Source organism: Antedon bifida, chromosome 10 (assembly GCF_963402885.1).
Source record: "Antedon bifida chromosome 10, ecAntBifi1.1, whole genome shotgun sequence".
NCBI classification, from domain to species: Eukaryota; Metazoa; Echinodermata; class Crinoidea; order Comatulida; family Antedonidae; genus Antedon; species Antedon bifida.
The window spans coordinates 19891858-19914865 of record NC_136235.1 but is presented as its reverse complement, the minus strand read 5'-3'; the positions used below and the strand labels follow the sequence as shown (position 1 = coordinate 19914865).

The 23008-nt window shown below is 34.8% G+C and overlaps 3 protein-coding genes across 8 annotated transcripts; 2 read left to right on the top strand and 1 right to left on the bottom strand.

The window, feature by feature from the left end:
* Positions 1 to 106: 106 nt before the first annotated feature.
* Positions 107 to 6077, bottom strand: LOC144854313 (dolichol kinase-like). Of its 2 annotated transcripts, XM_078712256.1 has the most exons (12): positions 5863 to 6077; positions 5204 to 5313; positions 4978 to 5050; positions 4338 to 4615; positions 3814 to 3971; positions 3166 to 3236; positions 2476 to 2632; positions 1940 to 2137; positions 1646 to 1811; positions 1115 to 1210; positions 417 to 643; positions 107 to 386 (listed from the first exon to the last, which is right to left on the bottom strand). In XM_078712256.1, exons 2-12 carry the CDS (start codon positions 5298 to 5300, stop codon positions 348 to 350), a joined length of 1560 nt encoding a protein of 519 aa, XP_078568382.1. In that variant the 5' UTR covers positions 5301 to 5313; positions 5863 to 6077; the 3' UTR covers positions 107 to 347. The 2 variants fall into 2 exon arrangements, with proteins under 2 accessions (XP_078568382.1, XP_078568383.1); XM_078712257.1 differs by having other exon boundaries at positions 107 to 643; positions 5863 to 6076.
* Positions 5611 to 10720, top strand: LOC144854334 (putative UDP-sugar transporter protein SLC35A4). Of its 5 annotated transcripts, none has more exons than XM_078712283.1 (8): positions 5611 to 5657; positions 6873 to 6982; positions 7442 to 7547; positions 7702 to 7875; positions 8346 to 8467; positions 8946 to 9090; positions 9650 to 9793; positions 10156 to 10720. In XM_078712283.1, the coding sequence occupies exons 2-8, from the start codon at positions 6912 to 6914 to the stop codon at positions 10345 to 10347; spliced, it is 954 nt and encodes a 317-aa protein (XP_078568409.1). In that variant the 5' UTR covers positions 5611 to 5657; positions 6873 to 6911; the 3' UTR covers positions 10348 to 10720. The 5 variants fall into 5 exon arrangements, with proteins under 5 accessions (XP_078568409.1, XP_078568410.1, XP_078568407.1 ...); XM_078712284.1 differs by lacking the exon at positions 5611 to 5657 and adding an exon at positions 6082 to 6213; XM_078712281.1 differs by lacking the exon at positions 5611 to 5657 and adding an exon at positions 6508 to 6592.
* Positions 10721 to 12453: 1733 nt separating this feature from the next.
* Positions 12454 to 22459, top strand: LOC144854131 (long-chain fatty acid transport protein 6-like). The gene is made up of 10 exons (XM_078712022.1): positions 12454 to 12513; positions 14265 to 14768; positions 15021 to 15248; positions 16571 to 16729; positions 17040 to 17164; positions 17639 to 17839; positions 18332 to 18425; positions 18907 to 19105; positions 19462 to 19559; positions 20466 to 22459. The coding sequence occupies exons 2-10, from the start codon at positions 14282 to 14284 to the stop codon at positions 20774 to 20776; spliced, it is 1902 nt and encodes a 633-aa protein (XP_078568148.1). The 5' UTR covers positions 12454 to 12513; positions 14265 to 14281; the 3' UTR covers positions 20777 to 22459.
* Positions 22460 to 23008: the final 549 nt, after the last annotated feature.

Sequence of the window (23008 nt, the reverse complement as noted above, 5' to 3'; positions counted from 1 at the left end):
TTTTTTATTATTCATCTATTCAATAAGTCAATTCAAATAAAATGTTTTAAAATCTTTATTTTCCACTATATGGAAAAATTTGTGGTAGATTTAATAAAATATGTTTATCTTTTTATTTTATTTATAAAATATACATTACAGTTTATACAGTAATAAAATCATATGGCTCAAGTGTCTGATCAGAAGTCATACAAAGCATGCATTGTGATTGGTCCTATGAAAATGTTCAACTGACCAATCATGACTCAGTTCGCATCTTCTACTCGCAAATGTCTGATCATAAAAAGCAATATTTATAGATCAATCAAGGCACACCTTAGTACTGTACCATCAAAGTTCCAATTTATTTATAGCTTGAAAGCTTTTTGGCACAAAGTTTTTGAGAACTGAGCATTAGAGTACAATGTCCTTCAAACAATATTTTTGAATGCACAGAACATGGATGCCATAAATAGAGGCAATATGAGGTTGTCAATCTGTGATGTGAATGCCTCCAGTAGACTAGTAAGCACTACAACAGCTGTCATTGCTGTCCAACTATACTGACTGTCTAATGTAGTAGACATGGCACTGAAGACGTAGCAAGCTGCTAGTTGGGTCACGACAGCTGCCAGCGTTCCTTCAATCGTCTTTACAGTTTCACCTAAAATTATAAAAGAAACATACATCTTAATCATAAATATTTGTTTTAATCCTGTAAAATCCCAAAATGTATCTGTCCCCCACCCTAATTATTATATAAAGCCTTGTCTACACTATTAAACTTTATGTGACAAAATGTGATGTGCCCATACATGGACATGATGATGTCATATCACTACCATATGTGGGCATATCACTACCATATGTGGGCATATCACTACCATATGTGGGCCTATCCCTACCTATCCCTGGCCTATCACTACCCTATTTGGGCACACCACACTTTTTTGTCAAACTAGTTTGATAGTGTAGACAAAGCTTTATGATATAAAAAAAAACATCACACTTAAGTGAGATTTCCCTATTTTTGCAGCCACTAGGTAATTAATCACACTTAAGTGAAATATTACACTTACTATAAGTTAAGGATAAGTTGCATTTACTAGATACGAAAATTAAATCTAGTACTCACCAGACCACCTATGTTTACCATATTTAGAACCAATGACAGAAGCTGCTGTGTCACCAATACCTAGTGAGATGACACCACTGAACAATACCAAACCTGCTGGAAAAATAACAACTGTATTGTTTATAGGGATGTTAAGTCATAGATGTCAGTTGTTAGGTACATATGACTAACAAAAAAGTATATGGAGACCTACCAGAAATTATTGTTAGGGAAAAGAGTGTCAAATCTCGTCTCTGTAGACTGCTACAAAGACATACGGACATACATGCAGGAAAGGAAGGAATGGAGGTCCATCATTAAAGTCCTTCAGAAGACACTGGTAATGATATTCCCAAATATGGTAGTGATATGACATCATCATGTCCATATATGGGCACATCACACTTTTTTGTCACATAAAGTTTGATAGTGTAAACAGAGCTTAAGAATCACAGTCATCACAGACAAACTTCATTTTGGGCATCTTGAATATTAATGCTAGGCCACACAAAATCTAATATTTTAAGGTACACATTTATAATGCATTTTTACCTTGAGTTGATGGAACATGTTGATAGAGCCAGACAGGTATTGAGAAGCCCAGAAGAAGATAAATGTGTGTTAGAATAACGATTCCTGAATCACGGTTATCCACAAACACAGAGAATGCTTCGTGTAGAATATTTCCAAATGGCTCAATTCTAAACACACGTATAATCTGTAATAACAATTTTAAAAATGAATTATTATTATGAATCTTTATTTTTTTATTTTTTTTATTGTTATTTTTTTTTATTTGATATTTTTCAAAAACATACTAAAAGGGTTTTTAACTATTACACATACCTCAAGAAGAATAAAGATAAAGAAGGCTCCTGCTGATGCCAGGTACGTCACTTCCACATCCAGTATAATGCCTGGAACATATATAAACACAGCTATCACATGGAAATATTTACGAACAACCGTAGAGGATGATTCTGTTACATAAACAATCAGTGACGCTAATAAGACCAAGATTACCCATGATGCAATCAGTAAGATCTGTATAAAAAGTATAGTGCGATAACATGATCTGTTTGTGGTATCACTAAAATACATTGCACATAGTTTATTCTATTGTTGGATGTGAACTTGTTCCACTTCTAGATTTCTTGGCACTCTACAATCTAGGACTGGTGGTACAGTATAGGTATCCCAAACACATTGTCAACTATCCATTAAGCTCTGTCTACACTATCCAACTTTATGTGACAATAAATGTGACATGCCCAAATATGGTAGTGATATGCTTAAATATGGTAGTGATATGACATCCATATTTGGGCACATCACATTTATTGTCACATAAAGTTGGATAGTGTAGACAGAGCTTTACTTACCCTTATATTTGTTTCAAAGACAAATTTCAATCCCCAAAGGATAACAAATTCACCAAGCAAGTATGAAAGAACAGGAAATAGAACCAGAGTGACGACTGAACATGTGACTGCATAGAAAATAATCATCCGCCACCAACGATGACTCGAAGCTGACAATCTAGAAAAATAATATTGTAATAATCTATTATTATTTAAAAAGTACTTAAATTTATAAGTTTTTTACATTTGTAACAGTTTCTATGTTATCAATATTGGTTTTAACATGCAGTTATGTGTTATGTTTCAATGGTAAAAACAGAAAACTTTGATAATGGTTTTTAATCTTAGATAAAATCATTTGGAAACGTTTTTGGTTTGGGCCGATAATAAAACTAGGTCAACCAGCAAGCATCTATTCCATGATTAAAAAATCAGTTTAATATAGAAGCTACTCAATGACTAGTCTGGGTTTCAGATGGAGTTTTGACTTAATATTAGTAAAAAGATAAATAGTTTGGCACATATGGCGTTTCATACGTATACTACTTGAGCTTGTACTGTATTTTCAGACAAAAATCAAAACGTCTACTGGTGGACTAACATAAAAAAGACAATAAATACAGACATGGGGCAACATTTCAGATATTACACTGAAAGATACACAAAAGGTTGAGAAGCAAAGTTTAATTAAAGATATTGTATTTTACTTACTTTTTCAAATTCAGAATTAACAAGACAATTGCAAAACAAATGCATACTACTAATGCTCCATGAACCAAAACCTAATAAAATAGCAACACTTTGTATGTAAACACTGTGTATCCAAATACAGGCACTACTTCATTTCTCTCTGTACTATAATTATGTAATACCTATTGTGACTAATTAAACATTTGATAGATATGTTTAGTGTTCCACACTAAGAATAAACCACTAAGTCATTAGACTTGTTTCAGGTGGGGTTCTTCTGGTAGTGAATTGGGCAATACACTGGGAGATGATCCTCTACTCTTTATGAAGAGTGTACTGCATTCTTAAACATGCACATGCGCCATGTTGCAGCTTATCCGAAAGACGATGCACTATCTACATGTATTCTAATCCGCCAGTTGGTACACACGGAGAGCAACGCTGGGATTCGAACCGTGGTGGACCAAAGAAACCTATGGTCTGTCACGGTCCACAGTGACAAAGCTCTGTCTACACTATAAAACTAGTGTGATGTGCCCAAATATGGTAGTGATATGACATCATCATGTCTATATATGTACACATCACATTTTTTGTCACATAAAGTTTAATAGTGTAGACTGAGCTTAACACAAGTTTAGTCAACTGCGCTATGTACTACTCTCTTACCTGTAAACAAGCATAGAGTGGACTTATTGAATGTAAAAGTACCAATCTGGAACATCCATCAAGTGTGAACAAAGCTAATGCCTGAGATACAAACAAACACTCTCCAATAGTGAAACTATTAGCAAGGTACTGCACAAGCCCTTCAAAATATAGAATTCCTGAAATAACAAAAAAAGTAAAAGAATTTGCTCATTAAAGAGAATAAAATCAAATTTTTTTTTTTAATCATTTATTCTTTTTGTGCCTCCTTCAAACTAGCTACCAACAGGAGGTAAATAGGCCTAAAGCTAGGTCTACACTATCAAACCTGTGATGTGCCCATATATGGACATGATGATGTCATATCATTACCATATTTGGGCATATCACTATATTTGGGCACATCACACTTTTTTTTCCAAACTAGTTTGATAGTGTATTTTGGCTTGAACAAGCAATTAAATGGCCAGTGGGTGAGGTTTTTTAGGCCTGTATTATTAATATTTTTTGTTTGGTCGAATAAAGAATTCTACTAAAAACTGTACCTAATAATATATTTGCAAAGTAAATCCTTTTTCCTTCCCAGAATAAAAATGACAGCAGACAAATCAATAACCATGCAAATAAAACAAACTTTTTGGCGATGACCGATCCAAGATTATGAATTACTATGAGTAAATTTAATAATACAGTGACCGACAGCATGCTTGCTATTTGATAGTCTTCATACATTATAGGTAAACTTGACTTAATCCTTGTTGAGGCTAGCATTGTAATAGGAACCAACATTCCACCAACCACAATTCCAGAATTACGTTCATTTCTATTAGAGAAAAAAACACTTTTTTTTGGTCAATTAATAATATAAAGCTCTGTCTACACTATCAAACTTTGTGACAAAAAAATGTGCCCATAGGGTTATGTCACATCACTATCATATTTAAGAACATCACACTTTTTTTGTCAAACTATTTTGATAGTGTAGACAGAGCTTAAGTCACAAACAAAAATTGGTACTCAAAGCTAAATTTTGGGGAAAAAATGGACGCCAACAGTTTTGAAAATTAGCTCTTCAATGTATCACACAAATTATGATATTTGATTGACAAAATATCTCAAAATCAATCGAAAATATTCCATACTTCAAGACAGTCAGTGAACGGTGAGATATTTGAGGACACCTACCTAAATGCCCATCCAAAGTTTTTGAAAGTTTCTTGAGTGATTGAATACTGAGCCAAACAAGCGAAACCAAACACTACAGAAATCGAGAAAAGGGGAAAAAAGATTTAGTTGTGAACATTTGCAAATTTTGTTAATAACAATGTGAATTTATAATATTTATGAATGTTTAAGTGACTGTGCATTAAACACAAATACTTTCACAAACTAACAAAAAAATATACATTACCACTTAAAAAAATGAGTCTAAAAAATGTGTCTTCGTCAATCAACAGAAACAGGCTGGTACAAAAAACAAGCAGTTCCCTGACAGCTAAAGACATCATTATTCATTAATATCTGAAAAAAAGAGAAGAGAAGTACCTAATAATAATATTTTGAAATAAAAAATGGAATTATAATATTTACAAATAACTTAGGCTAGGCCTAGCCTAGTATATATTATAAAACACATGCAATTGAAGGAATCAATATATACATTCATTCTAGGGGAAAGAGTTGCTACAATGATTTGTTCAAACACACATTTGACATGAATTATTTGTCCTTGATGGCGCACCATAGATTCGGGCGTTCCTTACCCGACGATCGAACTAGGCCTATCAACTAAAATAAACGGCATAATGGACGATCGATGGCCTGTGTACAAGCATGACAGTATCTCTGTACATTGGACTATAAGGGTACAGTAGGTTACTAGGGCCGGCCTAGCTAAGCATAAGTAACTAGGCCTAGACCTAGGCCTAATTAATATCTCTCTAGCCTAGCTAGCTAGGGCAGGCCTATGATTTGAATGATTAATAGATAGAGAGTAGGTATATATTATAGGCCTAGCCTAGCTAGCTAGTACTAGCCTAGGCCTAGGCCTAGTAGTAGATACATACTTACTATTAATCTCTATTGGTACATTATTGTATTATTATTAACAAAACATCACAAAATCTACTAATGTTTGATAGAATGTGTTTTTAAGCAATAAAATTGTCCTTCGTCGAATGTTCATGCGGATGGGAATTTACCAAGATACATTGTTATTGAAGCTAATAACCCAGCGACCGGCTAAATAGTTGATTAATATTTTATATAGTTTCCACATGACCGATTTCTATAAGCAGAGACGGTTGTCGGTTTCATAACGTAGGCCTGGCCTAGCTAGATGCTAGATGGGCTAGAAGAATATTAGTGCGCAAAAATAAGCTAAAAGACTGAGCTAGACCCCAGCCTATATAGCATAGATAGGTAATGAAATGTGCGCCCAGAGTGTGTTCTTTCTATCATTTTTCGCGCCGCGCCTTTTTAGGCAGTTTTTTTACCAGAGGACATAAGCTCTAATGAGATGTCCCATGAGGACATATTCGTTAATAAGGTGTTTCATAGCGGTAGCTTTAGTATCTAAGGCCGACAGTTTTGCTAAAATGGAAACTCGACTATAATTTATAGGTCCCAGCTGCTGGACCCAAAAAACGTCTGGGAAAAGAGTATATGAGGGCTCACGGTTGAACGATTTTGGATTCTTGCCCTTTCATTGTTTGACGCGAATCAACAGATTGTGGAAGAATTTTCACTTGAGAAGACACGTTGTCTCTAGAGGGTATTCAGTTGCATGCCTACAGTTCAGGTTGAGGTCACAACAGACAAATGTTTTAATGAATAATTTATTGATTTTATTAGGCCAACAGTATAGGCTATAGGCCTACAGTATTTTGTTATTTTTAGGCCTAGGAGGCCTTCAAAATCATTTCATTTTGTATGTAATAGTTACTTACTTCCAAGTCAAATCGCTTAGTTAGGCATAGTTGTCGATTAGTTTTACCTGTCCATTTATTTTCCATTCGATTTTTATGGCTATTCTTTAAGTAGACCCCTACTACAAACTAAATCGTTATACTTACTTCCAGCTAACATTCCTGTAGTTTTTTAAAAGCTAGCTTTCAACCATGCACCCACCAAAACGAGATGACGTGGAACACAAAACCAAGTGGATGTTGTTTCTTCTGGTGCCTACCGGGTAATCGTATATCTTTCCTGTATATATACATATACTCAATCAATCGATACTAGTAGTTGTAGTATAATATTAATGGTAAGATCTATTGATCCGATTCAAATCAATTATAGCTTATTAAAAAGACAAGAAAATCACTTTTCAGTTATTGACGGGCGGGTAATCTAGTATGAAAAGTATGCCGCGGTTTTGTCGACAGGATTGATGCCACAGGCGCAACTGCACCCCTCCTTACCCCCATATTGACATTTCTTGTGACTTTCCAGTCAACAAAACGGGTTTTTTTTACATAAAGCTCTACACTATCAAACTAGTTTGACAAAAGAAATGTGATGTGCGCAAATAATGTTAGTGATATACCCAAATATGGTAGTGATGTCATATCACATCACACTTTTTTTGTCAAGCTAGTTTGATAGTGTAGACAGAGCCTAACGCATTGTGTTTCTATCTAATCGTCAGAGTACTGATATACGGATCTCATTCGGTGCTGTTAAACTTGAGTAAAGTTGATGGAAACGTGCCATTTAACTCCACTTCTTGTGTTGTAATGATTGAAACATTTAAGGTATATGGATGTATTATTATTTTGTTTTAAAATCTACTTCATAAAAAAGGCGAGGCGTCTATGTGAATACGCTAAATTTGCCTGATTGACTTACAGTAATTAAAAAATGATGATAGGAGTTAAAATAACTAATTTCTTTTTCTCTTTTTGTTAGCTAATGATTTCGTTGCTAGTGTTGTGGAAGTGGTCCCCACGTGATGGGGGTAAAGCCAATAACATGCCGTCATTCCAACAGTCTTTGTTATTCTCAGTGCCAGCTCTTCTCTACTGTCTAAATAATAATTTCGTGGTTCACATACAGTTGTATATGGATCCTGCAAGTTTTCAGGTAAGTAGAATAAAATATTGAAATTATTTAATGTGGTACACGAAGTAGATGGTACCGATAACCCACTAGGATTTAACGCAATTACGTGAACGAAAATCAAGCGAATTGACCAATAAAATGACAAATGACAGTTCGAATCCGTCGCTAAAGTGTGGTTCCCACCAGAACGCAACGCGGTGACGTATTGACGCAAAGTGCTGAAATATCGTAATCACAAGTGGGAACCGACGACGCAACAGTGCTGCAAACATCGCAGGTTTGATTTCACGCAGGCGGGGGCAAACACAATTATTGGAAGGGCATTTTCTTACGTTGCGTAGGTTGCGTTACGTTGCGTCGCTAGTGGGAACCAATACAGCACGTTGCGTCGATACGTTGCTGCTCTGCGTGCTAGTGTGTAGTCCCCATCCCGATAACCCACTACCGAATTCCCAGCTACCGTTAATGCTTACACACTATTTGCATTATAGGTTCTTAGTAATCTAAAGACTGTTAGCACTGCTTTACTTTATTGGCTTATCATTAGACGACGAATGACGTCACAACAGTGGCTTGCTGTTTTCCTACTTCTTCTAGCTGGTGTTGCTAACAGGTACGACAAGGGCTTGTGATTATACATTTTAAAACAGTAGTAATAGTAATGTAACATGATTTTTAAAAAAACTTTTACCATTACGTGGGCTACACAATTTATTTTTGTGAGTGAAACATTAAAAGGGACAAGAGGCTTTCCTTTTATTTAATAGGACCTTAGGCTCTGTCTACACTATCAAAATTTATGTGACAAAAAATGTGCCCATATATGGACATGATGATGTCATATCACTACTATATGTGTGTATATCACTACCATATTTGGACACACCACTACCATATTTGGACTTTTTTGTCAAATTAGTGTGATTTTGTATCTATGATTGCTTCTTATTAGGCCTACATTGCGATTTATTAGAATTTGAGAACAGAATTGTATAACTCCCTGGTTATTCTAAGCTATAGGCATGTAGTTTTCTTATTTATAACTATTAATTAACTAATTTGCTAATATATAGTATTATACTATTTAATAGCTATGGTGGTCTACATTCACAAGAGGACACATCCAATATGCAAATTTCAGTGGATAGTCGTGGTTTAGCGTTGATGGCAATTTACTGTTTTATATCTGGCCTAGCTGGAGTCTACACTGAATATATCTTGAAGAAACACCAAGAGGTAAAATAATAGAAAACTGTTTACTTACGACGATCGTAAGTTTGTAATTGATGCCAATGTACGTGTGTGTTGCTTGGCTGTCCGTTGTGAGAATAACTGTAGTTGAGATATCTTCTTTTGGAAGCCCTTGATGTCTAAATTATCAGCATCGGATGTTACGCTATTGTAGCTCCATGCAGTACAATCTATGACAGTAGATTCGGTTTTTGTGACATTTCAACATTTATATTATGGCGCTCTGAGATATTTGTTAGCACCTAATAACATTTTAAAAACTAATATCTTCTGCAATAAAGATTTGTTCCCACTAGAACGCAAGGACGTAAGCCGCAACGCAAGCGAATTGACCAAGCACAAAGAATGGTTCGAATAATCCATCGCTTGGATTGGCCTTCGCTTGCGTTGCGTTCTAGTGGGAACCAAGATTTAGTAGGCTACAGTACTAATAATATTTGAGAACATAATTCTTTTGTTAATTGCAGCGTTCAGTTTTTGTGTAGGCCTAATGTTTCATTCATATTCCATGATATTCAACTTTTAAATTATGATTGTTCGATAGGTATCATTGAGCTTGCAAAATGTAATGTTGTATACGTACGGAGTGGCGTTTAATTTGGTTGGGTTCTTGTGGACGTCAGGCTTCCAACCATCTTCGTTCTTTCAAGGATTTTCAGTGTGGACAGTAATTATCATTGTTACTCAGGTACGTTAACAGATAACGCGTGTCCACACGATTAATTATTAATCATCAATCAATTTATTAGACAAGAAAATAATCATGTTTGGTTTATTAAATCCATTAATCAAATGTTTTTTAATTTTTCACTTAAGAATCACCATCATATTACATGGTACACCTCTCTGTACTCTTGATTTAGTTACGGGGCGCTATTTGGCTCATTGCTATTTACGCTATGTTCCGAACTGCGCCCCGTAGGTAATTTGTCAGTATATTATATAATCCAAAGAATACCTCATAAAATGTATCATTATTGATTTGTGTTATGGACAATTTCTATTTAGGTATCTAGAGTTTTTGTGAACGTTATTTTTGTTTCATTGCAGGCTTTTAACGGACTAATTATGTCAGCCATCTTTAAGCATGGTAGTAACATCATACGACTGTTCATAATAGCGTCTGCAATGGGCGTAACCACAATCCTGTCGATGTTGCTATTTTCACTTCAGCTCAACCTTTATTTCTATTGTGCTTTTGGCCTTGTCATTATTTCTCTTGTTTTATACCACAAGAGGTAATATTAAAGCTTGGTTCCCACTAGAACCGTTACGTAACGCAATCTACGCAACGTAACGCAATCTACGCAACGTAACGCAATCTACGCAACGTAAGAAAATGCCCTTCTAATAATTGTGTTTGCCCCCGCCTGCGTGAAATCAAACCTGCGATGTTTGCAGCACTGTTGCGTCGTTGGTTCCCACTTGTGATTACGCAATACATCACTTTGCGTCAATACGTCGTTGTCGCGTTGCGTTCTAGTGAGAACCACTGCTTAAACTAAACTATTATCAGTACAGTATTACTTTACCATTTGTGAATTTTTATTTAATTTGTTCCCATTGTAGTTTTTAGCTTAAGTAGGCCTACTGTAAATAAATTTGCAACAAAACACCATGACCCTCACATTGAGTTTTATTACAAGGTTGTGGATTATATAATGTATACACCCATTAAACATACACATCATCATTCTACGCTGGGAGACTATGGATGATATTGGAGGAATTAGCCTCAAATCGGAGTTGGGTTCATTTCTGCACCGATTAGCATTTTGACATGTATTTTTACCTTTAAACACATACGTTATAGCGTTACGTTGCGTCGCTAGTGGGAACCACGGTTCAATATTGCTGGGTTTTCATACTGCACTATCAATGATTTATTGCACAAATATGGTATTTATGACTCCAATACATTGCAATATTACTAGTTTATAGTACCAGTAGTTTGTTCATAATTTCATTCATTCACCAGAAAAATCGAAAACTTACATAATAAATCATTATGCAGCGTTTTTTATTGATACAGAATAAGGCATTTAATCGCTTAAGCGTGGTTCCCACTAGAACGCAACGCAGCGACGTACTGACGCAAAGTGCTGTATTGCGTAGTCACAAGTGGGAACCGACGACGCAACAGTGCTGCAAACATCGTAGGTTTGGTTTCACGCAGGCGGGGGCAAACACAACTATTGGAATGGCATTTGCTTACGTTGCTTAAGCGTGGTTCCCACTAGCGACGCAACACAAGGACGTAACGCAACGCAAGTGAATTGACCAATCACAAGCGATGGCTTATTCGCTTGTGATTGCTAACTGTCTATAACTTCGCTTGTCATTGGTTAAAACGCTTGCGTTGCGTTTACGTCCTTGCGTTACGTTCTAGTGGGAACCAAGCTTTAGATTGCGTTACGTTGCGTCGCTAGTGGGAACCACGCTTTAGTAGTACCGTACAGTATAAATATCAATAATTACAAATTTGAAATATACATTTACGAATAATGTAAAACAAAATATTACTTCTGTAGTTGCTATAATCGTCTCCGGTAGACTGATTTCCTGAAGATTAAAATGGAGTCGATTTTATGATTGGATTTATAGGTGCAGTTTTACTGTACAATGGGAGCGGCATTTAATAATTATGATTATCTAGACAATTCATTTGTTGATTTTCGCGCTGTAATAATTAAAACAAAATTTAAATTACAGAGAAACATTTTAGACTAGTATATTATCAGTGCGGACTACAGTTTGGCCTTATACTGTACTCAGTTAATATCGAAGATTAAATCTAAGCCTGGTTTCTTACTAGAATTAATGTGACCAATCCGAGGCGATGAATCATCACCAAGACGCGTCGTGATTGGTCAATTACTCGCGTTGCGGGTACCATTAAATTAGTTTAACTTTCCGTGATTGTTGTTTGTTTGTTTTATTTTGTATAAATATCGAGAAACAGATTATTCTAATTGTCCATTACTAAAATAGAAAGAAAAAGCGTGGTGTACCGCAAACTTTATATCAACAAGAAAACTTACAACAAAGTTTGATATTAAAATACGTAATTTTGTACCCGTTGCCAAAATGAACTAATATCCCGAACGTTGCCTACTCATTCAAGCATTTTTCACTTAATTCCATGACCTTTTAACATTATTATAAAGGCAAAAAGAAATGATTAAAAGCATTGCGAATTAGCTATGTTTATCTAGCGTGTATACAGTACCCTTGAAAATACAAGATTGACAATAGTTCTAATACTATACGGATGAATGCATTTGGAAAGTGCAGAGTCGACTAGATTCTGTTGTTAAAGGTCACTGTTGATCTTCTCAAAGCTCTCCGCGACGATGATCACGAAATAGAGCAGTATATACTTTCATGTAGGCTATAGACTCGCAGAAGGTAAGACTAATTAGCTACAAATATATTCATTTATGCTAGTATCCATAGAATAGTGACTGTGCTCCGTTTTCTATGTCTTTATAGCTACCTTTATATTATTAGGTCGTCGATGGTTGTATGCGTAAGCTGGCTACGTTTCAATCAAAATGTGCTTGTGTACGTATATACAATACAACCCTTATTTAGGTCATATATAATATGGTTTTGCAAGCAAACATTCCATTTCTATTTACATGTTTTCACGTTTGGATTCACTGTGGTTAACAGGTTGTCATTACGACCATGGCATTGCCAACATCATAAAACTCGTGACATGTATGTTACGTAACTGTACCAGAATAATATGACATATATTGTGAATTCATGTTCATTTTTATATCAGTGCTTAGTGAAACCGTCAAAGGTCAGGCCAGGTCAACCAATTAGTAGGCCTATTGGACCATATTTAATATTTCAGAAAAAATCGAAACAATAACAGTATATCCACACAGTGGGTCATGTCTGAACTCATTTGTGTTCTGTTTATTTGTATCCTACAATTATTAATTCACTATAAAACTACATGCATTTTCGAATGAGAACAACATTTATATTCTAAGCATGAAATGGTTTCTAGTGAATTATTTCACTAAAAATAAAATGCCTTTTCGAGACTGGAGAACGAAATCTATATTCTAAGTCTGACAATGGTTTCTAGTGAATTATTTCACTAAAAACAAAATGCCTTTTCGAGACTGGAGAACGAAATCTATATTCTAAGCCTGAAAATGGTTTCTAGTGAATTATTTCAAAACTATAAATGCCTTTTCAAGATTGGAGCACGAAATCTATTATGCCTGAAATGGTTTCTAGTGAATTATTTCAATAAAAACAAAATGCCTTTTCAAGACTGGAGAACGAAATCTATAATATTGTAAGCCTGACAATGGTTTCTATAGTGAACGTTGTAAGGCCTACATAGACTGACACTTTCCATTCAATTTTCCAAAAGGAAGCTAAAAGCATTTTAGGAAAGTTTTAATTTATCAATATCGAATTATATTATATATTGAAATTCCTTTCTGAAAAGAAAAAATGGAACAGTGAGTACTTATGCAAATCTCACCCTTGAACTTGAGTGTTACTATTTACAATGGTATACAGGTCACATTAAGATCAATGAACAATCAATATCCGGTAGAGAAATCAGCATTTGTTGGTTTTGCTTGTTTTGTTCATGCGTGATTAATTCAGTCAGTCACATGACTTCGATTTATTTTGTTATGTAAGATGCATATTATGTAACATACATTTTTAATTATATAAAACCAGGGACTAATAATAGTAAGCATACGCATAACTCTATTATATCACAGTAGTGACTGACCTCGTACCGAATGAGTTAACATGAAGAATGAACGAATGAACGAACGAACGAACGAATGAATGACTACTACTAGACTGACTAAATGATTAACCTATTGTATAGACTGGCAGATTAGATAGGGATCTGGCCTACGGTTAACCCTGGATTCGGGCATGGAGTATTTCTCCATGGGCTACCAGAGGCGTTCTGTACATTTTATATATAGCAGAAGGTCCGGGTTCGAATCTCGGTTTGGGCGTACCGTTCTCACAGATTTCCTCATCTTATCGTTTCAAATTAATTAATTAAATTTCAGCATATCACCGGGCGGTTTAGAATTAATGTTTTATGCCTAATGTGTTTATATATTTTATATAGGACCTATATTTTATTCTTTTGTCTTTAGATAGTTGCAAGTGAATCATGGCGGATCCCATTGCAATAGCCGTTGTTGCTGGAATTGTAACTATTGCTGCCTCAGCTACTATCTACCTACGACTACGTTTCCCCACCATAGGCTCTGATCTCAAGTTCATCAAACTGATCGCCGGCGTGATGCTGGAAAATAAAAAGTTTGGAAAAAAAAGTTACACAATCATAGACTTGTTTATGGACAGCGTAGACAAGCACCCAAATAAAACGTTACTTTTAGATGAAAATGGATCTGTAACTTACGAAGAAGTCGATCATCTTTCAAGTAAATTCGCGCATTTTGTTCGTGAGGAGGGAACACTGAAATTGAAAGACGTAGCCGCTGTGTTGATGTACAATAGCCCCGTGTTTTGCTGGACGTGTCTAGGGCTCGGCAAGCTGGGAATCACTGGTGCTCTACTTAATTTCAATCTTAGATCGGACGCTTTGCTACATTGTATTAAAGTTAGCAAAGCAAGGGTTATTATCTGTGAAAATGGTAAGGAGATTATTAAATATTTATAATAAATAATAGTAGGCCATGTACAGTTTCGCATCAGAGACATGACAGCGACACCGTACAAGATTCGCCTGATACTGAACATATCTTACGTGGGTTCATCCCACTTTTATTTTCCATCTCTTAACACGGGTACGTAGTACATCTCTTTATATATTTTAACTTTCTCCATTGACATTGTGTTTTTAAACATGTATGTACCTATTTTACTTGAATCTACTATATTTTCAGATCCTGCTTTTATAGATGCACTAACCGAGATTGATTCTGGTCTAAAGGACCTTGGTGTACGCATTTGGGTTGTTGGTAAAGAGACAGCAGACCATCCTACAACACCTTTGATGAAGAATATCACGTGGGATTTACAGTCACAACCAAACCATCGACCATCTAGACAATTACGAGATGGCTTGAAACTAGATGATATTGCTGTCTATATTTATACATCTGGAACTACAGGTAGGCTACGATGACGTATTCAGATGAATTGCTTCTCTTGCCTTTTTTGTCTTGTACTGTACTGATAAAAGGGATTTTCTATGATACTCTAAATATTCTATGTTTAGTTGATTTAAATTTATCTGGCCGGTTTAGCGCTGTTCTACTAATGATCATTAGGCCTAGATTTATATATCTATATACGTTTTGTTATTTAGTTGTTGATGTTTGTATTGACCGCCTGACAGTTTTTGTGAGTGCCACCGTTCCATTTATTTTAATTCATGAAATTAGTCAAAGTATACAAACATCGCTTGATATTGGAAAAGGGAGCTAGGGCAAGAAGGCCGGGTACATAGACCTACTAAGTCCGCCTTTTTGAATGACTTCCATAAATATCAACTTGAACGCAAGGAAGCAGAACACCCTACAACATTGAAGTCAGTCAGCCTTGCATGCCAAACAATCACACAGTACACAGATTGATCGAATTTAACACGAGACAATTTTAATCAACTATTTCCGTAATATGTTTTTAATTTCCCGTGAACATAATTTAATCCTCTATTCCAACGTCATATTTTGAGTTTTATAATTTGCTATCATTGTTGCGTGTGCATCGTTAATATTGTCAAAACTGTTTTGACAGCCGATTCGTAAGCTCTGTCTACACTATCAAACTTTGTGTGACACAAATATGTGATGTGCCCATATATGGACACGATGATGTCATATCATAACTCGATTTAGGAATTCCTTTCTACCTTCAGCAGTCAGTGTATTTAATAAAAACAAACCTAGATAAGATAATTAGAATTTTCATTTTTGTATTTTGCAAGTGTAACTTTTTTCTACTAATTGAGTGTATTCTTTTTCGCAACAAGAAGACAAATTTCATACTGTACCATTTTGGTTTGTATGACAATAAAAGATCTGTATCTGTATATCAGTACCATATTTGGTCTTATATATACCATATTTATGGGCACATTACACTTTTTTTGTCAAACTAGTTTGAGAGTGTAGGCAGAGCTGTATACGGTATCATGTCTGGCGAAAACAAACATCATATCTTGAATCGAACATTTATGAGTTCTGATTGGTTGCTCATTTTTCATTCAAAAAAAATCGTCAATGGAAAACAGGATTAATCAATAATTTAGACCTTAATCATGTGTCCATATTACTATGGTATTGGTGGTAGTTAATATTTGTTGATTATAGAAAAACGTTGATATAATTAAAATGTTTTTTTTTTTAATGATAATTTTGTAATAATATAACATGTTTTCTATGTACACAAATCATAGCATAAGGTTAGGTACTTATATTTATATTTCTAGGTCTACCTAAGCCAGCTCGAATATCATGGAGCAAGTTACATAAAGGGTCTTATATTATGACTATCTATGATAAAGGAGCTGATAATGTTGTGTATACTCCATTACCAATGTATCACAGTGCTGGCTATATCATTAGTTTCATGTGCGTCATCAGGATTGGTAAGTTAAGAAAATTAAATAAAGAACTGCGTTATATGAATAATTATTCAGTTTTTTTTTTAATTCTTAAGCGTGGTTCCCACTAGAACGAACGTACGCAGCGACGTATCGACGCAAAGTGTTGTATTGCGTAATCACAAGTGGGAACCGATGGCGCAATAGTGCTGCAAACATCGCAGGTTTGATTTCATGCAGGCGGGGGCAAACACAATTATTTGAAGGGCATTTGCTTACGTTGAGTAGGTTGCGTTATGTTGCGTCGCTAGTGGGAACCACGCTTTACTGTTACGGTTTTCATTGTTATTCATAGGTATGACTCTCGCAATGAGAAAGAAATTTTCCGTGAGATATTTTTGGGATGACGTAAGGAAGTATAAAGCTACGATTATTCAGTACATTGGAGAAACATGCCGCTATCTTCTCGATGCACCTCAGGTTAGTACAGTATAGCAATGATGACGTAGAAGCAGTTATGACGTAGAACCAGTTATGACGTAGAACCAGTTGTGACGTAGAACCAGTTGTGACGTAGAACCATTTATGACATAATCATATAGTTTGACGTCCACAATTCCGTAGAACCAGTTATGTCGTAAAGCAACCATAACTAGTTACGGTTTTAAACCAGTTATGTCGTAGAGCAACCATAACTAGTTACGGTTTTAAACCAGTTATTTCGTAGAGCAACCATAACTAGTTACGGTTTTAAACCAGTTATGTCGTAGAGCAACCATAACTAGTTACGGTTTTACACCAGTTATGTTATAGAGCACCCATAACTAGTTACGGTTTTAAACCAGTTATGTTGTAGAGCAACCATAACTAGTTATGGTTTTAAACCAGTTATGACGGAGTAAATGTGTATGTTGTACCGTAATCATTGGTTCGTCTAATGTTATTATATTTTAGAATCCTAACGACGGCGTTTATGATCACACTGTTTCCCTTGCTATTGGTAATGGTCTACGAGAGTGTATATGGAACGAATTCCAAACTCGTTTTAACATCGAACGAATTGGAGAATTCTACGGAGCCACTGAAGGCAATCTGTTAACCTTTAACCTCGATGGCAAAGTCGGTTCATGTGGACAAGTTAGCGAGTTTATGAGGGTAGGTGTACCAAACATTTAAAAAGAATATTATCATGGGTTTTTTTTCATCTGTTTGATATGAATAAATCTTGCATTTATGATATATTTTCACTTTGGTGTATTGGGGTAGTTACAATTGCCAAGTTGTCAGGTATATTTTTAATTTACAGAAACACTTCCGATGTTATCAAAACGCTGACTGAATACAAAAAAGCACAGATACTTTGCAGGCTTATATTATTTGGTGCCGCATAATTGAAATGACTGGGTACACTATTTCAAATTCGTCTGTGCATAAACCAGGACTATATAACAAATAATCTGAATCTCTATGTGGTACAACCAAGAGCAGACTATCAAGTCGATACGAAGCACATTATAGGCCTGGAGGCTCAGGAGGCTAAATATGTTTCCTACATTGCCTATTATTTCCTCCCTGTTTTACATTTATGTCCTACTTGTTGGTTTGCATAATGCACTGATTATAACCAATCAATTTCTCATCTTTTAGATGGTAGCTGGTACACTGGAAATTGTTGAATGTGATTTTGAGACATCAGAACCCATCCGAAACAGCAAAGGAATGTGTACTTTACTTGCACCAGGTAGGTCTTTTTGGGGGTAAACATCAACTCCATACATTTACTACACTCGTATCTCGTATATTGGAAATTTAATCGAACATTACTTGATTTGTGCGTAGCAAAATTGAATCGAAAATGACTTGGGTTTGTTTGTATTAAGCATATTTGATCAAGTTTAATAAAATACTGATAATGTATGTACGACGACTACGCGACGCCAATTGCGTAATTAGTAAAGACGAATATTTTGGCAAAACGAAAAATAAATGGCGTTTCATACGTATGATATAATACTCACAATTATTTTCAAACAAAAATCGAAACGTCGACTAACATAAAAAAGACAATAACTACAGACTTAAGGCAAGTCTAATTGCAGACCAAAGCTCACACATTTTCGAATGAATTCAATATTTCCGATAAACCAGACATTTTTAGTGCAAAAAGGGAGATTTTCCCCACATTGCTTATGCATATTAATAGATCATACGAATTCACTTAGGTCAGGCTGGTCTTGTGATTAACCAGATCACACCTAAAACACCAGTTGATGGCTATGTCGCCTCAAAAGAAGTAAACGAAAAGAAAATGATACGAAATGTTAAGAAACAGGGAGATGTATACTTCAATTTTGGTGATCTCCTATTCATGGATAAAGAAGGCTACCTGTACTTCAAAGATCGAATCGGTGATACCTTTAGGTAAGAATTTTGATGATTTTAACTAGCTAGGTACCGTCACGGTTTGAGTCTAATAATTATCGCATATAATGGTTGATCTCTGTACTATGCGAATGTAAAAGTGTCTTTTCACAGAGTTCCTAGCAGCAACAAAGCGGTTGTTTGTTTTGAGTTTGTATTGTTTTAAACTTTACTCTGTTTTACTTCTATAATGTTTTTCTGCATTGCTAAACTGTTACTAGTGTGTCGTAGTATTTTACTTTAAATTGTTTGTTTTAAATTGTTCATCATTGTTTTAACCTATTACTATTCTGTTTTTGGAAGATTGTCATAATGTTTTTTGTTGTTTTTTTTTGCATCGAACTATTTTGTTTTAGATGGAAAGGTGAGAACGTGGCTACCACTGAAGTAGATAATGTCCTGACGGATTTTGATGGTGTTAACATCGCAAACACCTACGGCGTTGAAGTAGGAGGTAAGGCCGATTTGTTTGCATAGGCCCCTACTACTTAACCCTCGGTCTCGATCGGTCCCGCTCCAGTCTCGCTCGGTTCTTCCGTAAAATTTTAGCCGCCTTGCACAACAATGATTTAGTTTCAGTGCACTGCAATTTTTCTGAATGTGACCCTAACTCATTGAATTATCTTAATCTGTGATGGCCCTTATTGAATCTCCACACACACAAAAGGAACAATGTATTATCGCAAGTAGAACTCTTGAAACCACTTCCATTATTGGAATGAGAGATTATTAGATAAAACTGGCTTATGTTTGATAGAGAGTATTTAGTGTAGGGCACGAGCTCTTGACACATGCGCAAAAACTGCATGATTAATGGTGTTCGGTCAAATTGTTTGGCAAACCATGGAGGAAATATATAGATTTCCTCCATGGGCGAACTGCGTTGAACATTTTAATCTTTTTTTCAGTTTGTGGGAGTCAATTTACCACCTTATTCTTGTTTATCAACCTTTTCAGGTTTTTCATGTATGTTTTTATACTGCAGTTGTTTAACGCATGAACACATTGTGGAAATATAATTTCCCTTAAAATACATTTGTATATAATTGTAAAGCTCTGTCTACACTATCAAACTTTATGTGAAAAAAAAATGTAGTGTGCCCATATATGGACACGATGATGTCATATCACTACCATGTTTGAGCATATCACTACCATATTTGGGCACTTTTTTTGTCAAACTTTAATCAATATACGCGAGCACATTGTTTAGGAATTATTGTTTGCCTCTTCGTCTGACCGATGAGCTTATGAGCTTTGTGCGTTCCTGTGATATTGCTGTACAATATTGCTGTCAAGTTAAGTAAGTTCCAATAAATCTTTCGTTTCTGATAATTTATAACATTTCTATTTTTTGCAGAAAATGAAGGTAGAGCAGGTATGAGCTGCGTAGTCCTAAAGTTTGATTTCAATGAGGACATGTGGAAGCAGTTATATAGTCACGTGACGGAAAAACTTCCAATCTACGCATGTCCGAAGTTCTTACGATATGTTAAGGAGATGCCGGTTACAGGAACCTTTAAACACTGTAAAGTTCAACTTCTTAAGGAGGGTTTCAACCCGGAAAAAGTGAAGGATCCGCTCTATTATTTTGACCAAAAAGCTAAATCATACAAGCCATTAGACTCTGTGGCCTATGAATCGATAATGAGCGGAGAAATACGTTTGTAAACTTACCTTTCTATGCTTTATTACTATAAACAATTTTGAATGAAAATTTAATATAATAATTAATTAGTTCCAGCTTTAATTTTTTTTTTTGGAATGGCCAAATTGTGACTTTTTGTTTGTCATCAACTGGAAGGGAAAGTTGTATTTTTTAAGCATTGCGCACATTCGTATGCGCATGGTATGACAAGGATCAAATTTCTCTTTTTACTCCTTTGGTGGTGGTTGCAACTCTCTGATTGCTCTTGTTCAAGTAAGTTCCCTGTTCCACTAGGATTCAAAACTCGTACGACTCCGGTTCAATTTAAACTATTTTAAATAATCTCACCGTTAACTTTTTTGTAATCTTTGATCCTTTTTAATATAATAATACTTATATTTCATCTTGCAATATTGACACGTTCTAGTATTGTCGTGTAGTAGATACTTCTAGCTTGGTTTGTGGTAATGTAAATGTCTTCCAGATTCATACGCCGTTAGAATTCGGGTCGGTGTGAATGTAGGCCTACTTTATTACGGGTTGTACAGATAAACATTTCTATGAAATACGTGATACATTATGTTGTGTAGACTTTCCCCAAGTCTGTAGTTATTTCGAGGCTTTTCGATGTTTGTCTGAAATACAAGCTCAAGTAGTACACGTATGGAACGCCATATGTGCAAAAATATTTTTCTTTCAACTAATATTAAGTCAAAACTCCGACTGGAACTATTATGTTGTGCTGTGGTACATGAGTTTTTGTTCTGTATCACTCTCTCATATGTTCAATATAGGCAAATTTTGTATAAAATACTATTATGTTAAGGTTGTGGTTAGACGAGGCTTATGGTCTACATACATGCGCACATTTCATTTATTTCCGACACTTTTAGAACGGTTGCACACACAGAATTTGTCTGTGATACTAATGTACAAGTGATAGTTACAGTGCTGAGAATCGATTTGTTTTAATTTGTTTGAGGTAAGTTAAATACATACCCTATATTCTATTTTGGGTTTGATTAATGGGGGGTTTTCGATCAATGTTTACTTCTATTTTCTGATATTATGGATATTATTATGATGTTAATTGCAAGCGGCAATTTATAGTTAAATTATTAAAAAATAAATGAAATACAATGCATTTAAATTAAGGGTAGCGCCATTCATTATGTATACTACAGTACTATCAATAATTCACGTTGGGTTATGTATTTTTATATATACACTGTGTTTATTTATATAATAATGGGATGTATTACAACATAATTTGTGTATTTTGTACAGAATTTGGTATTTAGGTAACATTGAACATTGTTTCGATTGATATATAGGCTATGTTCACCTATTTTCGTCATTTCGATACATGTATATTATAAGAATATTAAATTTTAAACTCTATAACTGTTATGTCACAAATAATTTGTGTATTTTGTACAGAATTTGGTATCTATGTAACATGTTCGATTGGTATGTTCACATATTTTCGTCATTTCAACACACGTATATTATATTTTCAACTCTTAACTGTTATGTCACGAACTATTTTAATATCATTACTAAAGTATATTTAATAAACTGGTGATTTTTAGATTAAAAACGTGTTTTATAGGTACACTTTTCTTATCAATTATATATTAAATACGTCGATCACATTTTGTGTTAATTAATTTTGATAAATTATTATGTAGATTTTTATAATTAATAAAGTATATTGGTTCTAATAAATTTATAAATGTGTTGTTTTGCTCTTTTATTGTCACTAACTGCTTGAGTTAACAGAAAAATATGAAAATCTCCCAGAAATAATACTGAAATGAATAATATGTGATAAATAATGAAATAATAATATGACAATGACAACTTTATTTTCTTTGAGCGATGAAAATTTCAATATCCCAACCAATTAAAGAATAACTGATTTAAAAAAGAAAAGAGGAAAATTCAAGAAGCAATGCTTATAAAAGAGAGCATCCAATATGTAAATGAGGCCCAACCACACTAATATTTACAACACTGATAATATCCTCACTAATTCTTTAGAAAACTAAAGTTGGCTCATTATCTATGTTGTCGCAAAGGTTTATATTTTATAGTATGCCTAAACAAAAGATATCTTAACCCGGAGCTACCGGAGCTAGCTTTTGAAATCTGCAGACTTCTACTGCTTCTTGAGAAAATGACGACAATTTATCTCAACAAGTCATTCGTCTATCAACTATACCATTGACAATTTTATTTACAATAAATAACGG

Coding starts and splice junctions, on each gene's coding strand:
- LOC144854313 (XM_078712256.1), bottom strand. CDS start 5,300: ATGATGTCTTTAGCTGTCAGGGAACTGCTTGTTTTTTGTACCAGCCTG. Junction 5,051..5,203: donor TAGACTCATTTTTTTAAGTG/GTAATGTATATT, acceptor CGATTTCTGTAG/TGTTTGGTTTCGCTTGTTTG. Junction 1,211..1,645: donor ACATGTTCCATCAACTCAAG/GTAAAAATGCAT, acceptor TTATTTTTCCAG/CAGGTTTGGTATTGTTCAGT.
- LOC144854334 (XM_078712283.1), top strand. CDS start 6,912: ATGCACCCACCAAAACGAGATGACGTGGAACACAAAACCAAGTGGATG. Junction 8,468..8,945: donor CTAGCTGGTGTTGCTAACAG/GTACGACAAGGG, acceptor ACTATTTAATAG/CTATGGTGGTCTACATTCAC. Junction 9,794..10,155: donor TAATTATCATTGTTACTCAG/GTACGTTAACAG, acceptor GTTTCATTGCAG/GCTTTTAACGGACTAATTAT.
- LOC144854131 (XM_078712022.1), top strand. CDS start 14,282: ATGGCGGATCCCATTGCAATAGCCGTTGTTGCTGGAATTGTAACTATT. Junction 15,249..16,570: donor TTATACATCTGGAACTACAG/GTAGGCTACGAT, acceptor TTATATTTCTAG/GTCTACCTAAGCCAGCTCGA. Junction 17,840..18,331: donor AAGTTAGCGAGTTTATGAGG/GTAGGTGTACCA, acceptor CTCATCTTTTAG/ATGGTAGCTGGTACACTGGA.